The sequence below is a fragment of the Myotis davidii genome, unplaced genomic scaffold (assembly GCF_000327345.1).
Source record: "Myotis davidii unplaced genomic scaffold, ASM32734v1 scaffold2170, whole genome shotgun sequence".
Taxonomy (NCBI): domain Eukaryota; kingdom Metazoa; phylum Chordata; class Mammalia; order Chiroptera; family Vespertilionidae; genus Myotis; species Myotis davidii.
Genome location: NW_006281988.1, coordinates 9521 through 13381, shown reverse-complemented (window position 1 = coordinate 13381; position 3861 = coordinate 9521). Strand labels below are relative to the sequence as shown.

General features: G+C 40.4%; 1 protein-coding gene across 1 annotated transcript in view; it reads right to left on the bottom strand.

The window, feature by feature from the left end:
• Positions 1–3861, bottom strand: part of CDC40 (cell division cycle 40) — a 51415-nt gene that overhangs the window by 38380 nt on the left and 9174 nt on the right. Inside the window, exon 3 of the mRNA XM_006752652.2 lies at positions 1951–2037. Within this exon, the coding sequence (XP_006752715.2) occupies positions 1951–2037 (87 nt within the window). The remainder of the gene's footprint in view (positions 1–1950; positions 2038–3861) is intronic.

The window sequence follows — 3861 nt, the reverse complement described above, 5'->3', positions numbered from 1 at the left end:
CTTGTGGCGCCACCCCTGTCACATACAGAGCCGGCCACTCAGGGGGTTGGGACACCTTCCCCTGTCACGAACAGAGCAGGGCAGATAGAGAGGTTGTGGCCCCGCCCCCTGTCACACACAGAGCCGCAGGGTGATCAGGGGATTTGGGCACTGCCCCCTGTCATGCTGATCCCAGTGCCCGGAGGCCTCGCGGCTGGTTTCTGGGGTTTTGTTTAGCTTCTATATTTGTTACTATGTTTCAAACTGCAAGCTTAGAGGCCCGCAAGGTAGGCGGGGAACAGTGCAGTCCTCCGTCACTGAAGCAAGCAAGCCTCATGTTCAGTTTAAGCTGCCTGGCTGCCGGCCGCCAACTTGGCTGGCAGTTAATTTGCATATCGCCCTGACTAGCCAATGGGAAGGGTAGCGGTCGTATGCTAATTACCATGTTTCCCTTTATTAGATAGGATATATATGCCTAAGCGACTGTCCAACCGGTAGCTATGACATGCAATGAGCACCAGGGGGCAGACGCTCAACACTGGAGCTGCCGAGCTGCCGTGACTTGACAGCTGTGGTTCTCGGGGGATGCACCCAGAACCAGAGAGGAGGGAGCCCGATTCCGGAATGCATCACCCAAGTGCCGCCCTCTCCCAATCCAGGACCCCTCAGGGGATGTCAGAGAGCCAGTTTCGGCCTGATTCCTACAGGCCAGATGGAGGAACTCCACTGGTGCACTAATCCTTGCACCGGGCCTCTAGTATGTAATATACAACTTCTCTTCAATGTGATGGCTAAAATGTTGCTAAAAAATATGGGACAGCCTATAGTTCAACAGGCTGGAAGGATTTAAAAATAATGGAATAAAATTTAAAATGTGCTATAGTTTTGGAGCGTGAGAATGAGATTTTGCTTTGTGTATACCCAGAGAACTAGAGCATTGTCTAAATACTGGCATTGACATCAGTAGCTGTGCTAATATTTCAATCACCATATTTTGACTGACTACAGAAACCTACACAGGCAAATTATGTGGAATAGATTTATGACTCTGCTTTATAAAAACAAACACCGAAAAATAAAACACCAATGACTATACACTAAAAAAATGAAAAATATTAAAAAGTACCTCTTTCGCTACCTACCAAGATACAATAAGATTTAGCTTTTTAAAGTGCTTCTTAAAGACCCTAATAAACCTTTTCTTGTGTGTTTTATAATTACCATTTTATGGCATCTCTATTTTGTCAATCAAGCATTCTTTTTCCTTTTTTAAAGGCAAAATATCTAGAAATTTGATCTTTTCTACAAATGTTCCTAAATGAAAAATTTCACTCTTTTCTTCCTTCCTCACCTTCTTTAAGGCTTTCATCACCATTTATCATCATTATATAGAAAAAAGTATCCATAAGATGTCTTACTCAGAGCAGGCAATAAACACTGTGACTACTTTCGAGCCGTGACCACATCAGTATAATACCTCTTTTAATATTCAGCACAGCAATGTTTGTAACCAGATGTTTCATAATATACTATGCAGTGATGATGTTAAGAAACCAAATTCTTTTTCCCTTAAGGTTAATTTGTAATACTCTCTCATCAATACTGAGAGGAAGATGTTAACTAAATTTATATCTAAGAATCAGATATTCTGAGATTTCCTTTTTTCAAAAGACGTAGCTCCACATTACCAGATAGGTGTATGTTGGTAGATAAAAATCCTTAGTGGATTTTTAAAAAGTATTCTCACAAAAGCAAATACACAATTCAAAGTTTTGGAGAATAGAAAGGTATATTTTCTTTTCTTTTAAAATTGAGATATAGTTTATATATAACAGGATATATTTTCTAAAAAGTTTAAATCGTATATTTTTGTGAGAAAACTTTGAAAAATTCACCGACTGTTTATCTACCTATGTATAATTTAAATAGTTTAGCAAAAGGTAGAATCTTACATATAGTATGTTTTCTCACCTCAGGAGCAAACATGGTCTCATAGGTAGGATTATACTGTACTTCCTTGACAGCAGGGTCAAGGTGAACTCCAGTCTCCAAATCTTCCTGAAAGAAAACCAAATGAACATTAAAGATCTGACAAGTAATTGTTTTATTTTAAAAGTACATTAAGGTCTCACTAGCCATTTTAACACCAATTTAATGATTATTACATCAGTGCCATACAATTAATAATTCTAATCAAAGACTAATAAAAGCACTCCTTATTCAGCAATCTTTATTAAATATATACCCTGATGGCACTGCTTAGGGGCTAATTAAAGAAAAGGAAGTGATAGGACTTAAATCTGAACCTTGTCTTATAATCTACTCGAGGCCTGGTGCATGAAATTCATGCCCTGGAGGGGGGGGACCCTCAGCCCAACCTGACCCTCACAGTCCAGGAGCCATCAGGGGCGGGAGGGGACCCGGCGATCAGGGGAAGGCCCTGGGACCGAGGAGACTGGGGGACTCACAGAGGCAGGAGCATGAGGCATGCGACAAGGCCGGGCCTGCTGCCCCAGCGGGGCTCAGGGGGCTGGGCGCCGCCACCTTTGAGGGCGTGGCAGTAATTAGCATATTCCCTCCTTATTGGCTGTGGGCGCTGCCATCTTTGCTACAGTGAGGGTCAATTAGCATATTTCCTCTTTATTAAATAGGATGTTAATGTTTCAACCTTCTTAAATTCATCCTCCAGTTTAATGAACATAAAAATCTCATCTCCACTACAGATTACTGATAGTCTCTCTTTTGTGTAACCCCACCACTTACAAATATAACAATTCTCAAATTGGTATCTTAAGTCTGGACCTCTCCCCTGAACTTTAGAGACTTGTGTATTTAACCTTCAATTAGAAATCTTTTCTCCATCTCACACTTAATATGTCCAAAAGGGAACTTCTGGTCTCCCTTTCCCCCAGGACACCTTCCAACCTTCTCTAAGTTAGTTGCAATTCCATCCCTACATCTGCTCATGCAAAAATTCCTGGAATTATCCGTGACTCCTCTTTCTTTCACATCATCTAGTACTATATCCAATCCATCAGCAAATCCTCTACCTTCTATATACATCCAGAATTCAACCATTTTTAAGTCCTCTTTCACTCTCAACTCAGTCCAATTTATGATCTCACACCTGGATTAATTTAATAGTCCCTTGCCCACCAACATTCTCACTTCATAAGGAGTCAGTGATTATTTTAAAATAGTCACCAGATTATGTTACTCCTTTGCTCTAAACCCTCCAGTACCTTCCACGGTCAGAGTAAAGGCCTAACGAAGGTCTACAAGGCTCATTTCCAGTTGTCCTCAGAAAGTTAGCACGGTTCCCTAGGGTAGTTTTATAGAGCATTTTTGTCTTCTTGTAGCATCCTGCCTTAGCTTTTATGTATTAAAAACATGTTTTTGTACATGTTTAATTTCCATATTGAACATGTTATAAATACCTTTCCTTTCATTTGATTGAAGTTTTATTTTGAAAATTTTAAGGAAGTTACATATAATTTGTGAATTATATTTCAGGAAAGCTGGAATTTCAAAATGCTATTATAAGATGAGACATTTGAATTTACCCTCCATGATCTGTCCCTCCCGCTCCCTTCCACTCCAAATTCTGTCTCCATCCAGCTCCTGCCTATGCCCACTTCACTACAGCCTCATGGGATCATTTGTTACTCCTGGAATTCACCAAAGGACAATCCTGCCTCAGGGTCTCTGGACTTTTCCCTCTTCTTGGAATATTCTTTTCCTGGATACCCACATGATTGTTCTCTCTTCTATCAGGTCTTTAACGAGTTGTGTGTGTGTGTTTTTTTTAACTTTTCTCTAATACCTTGCTTTAATGATCTCTATTATATGTACCACCTTTTGACATACATATTTATTGTCTCC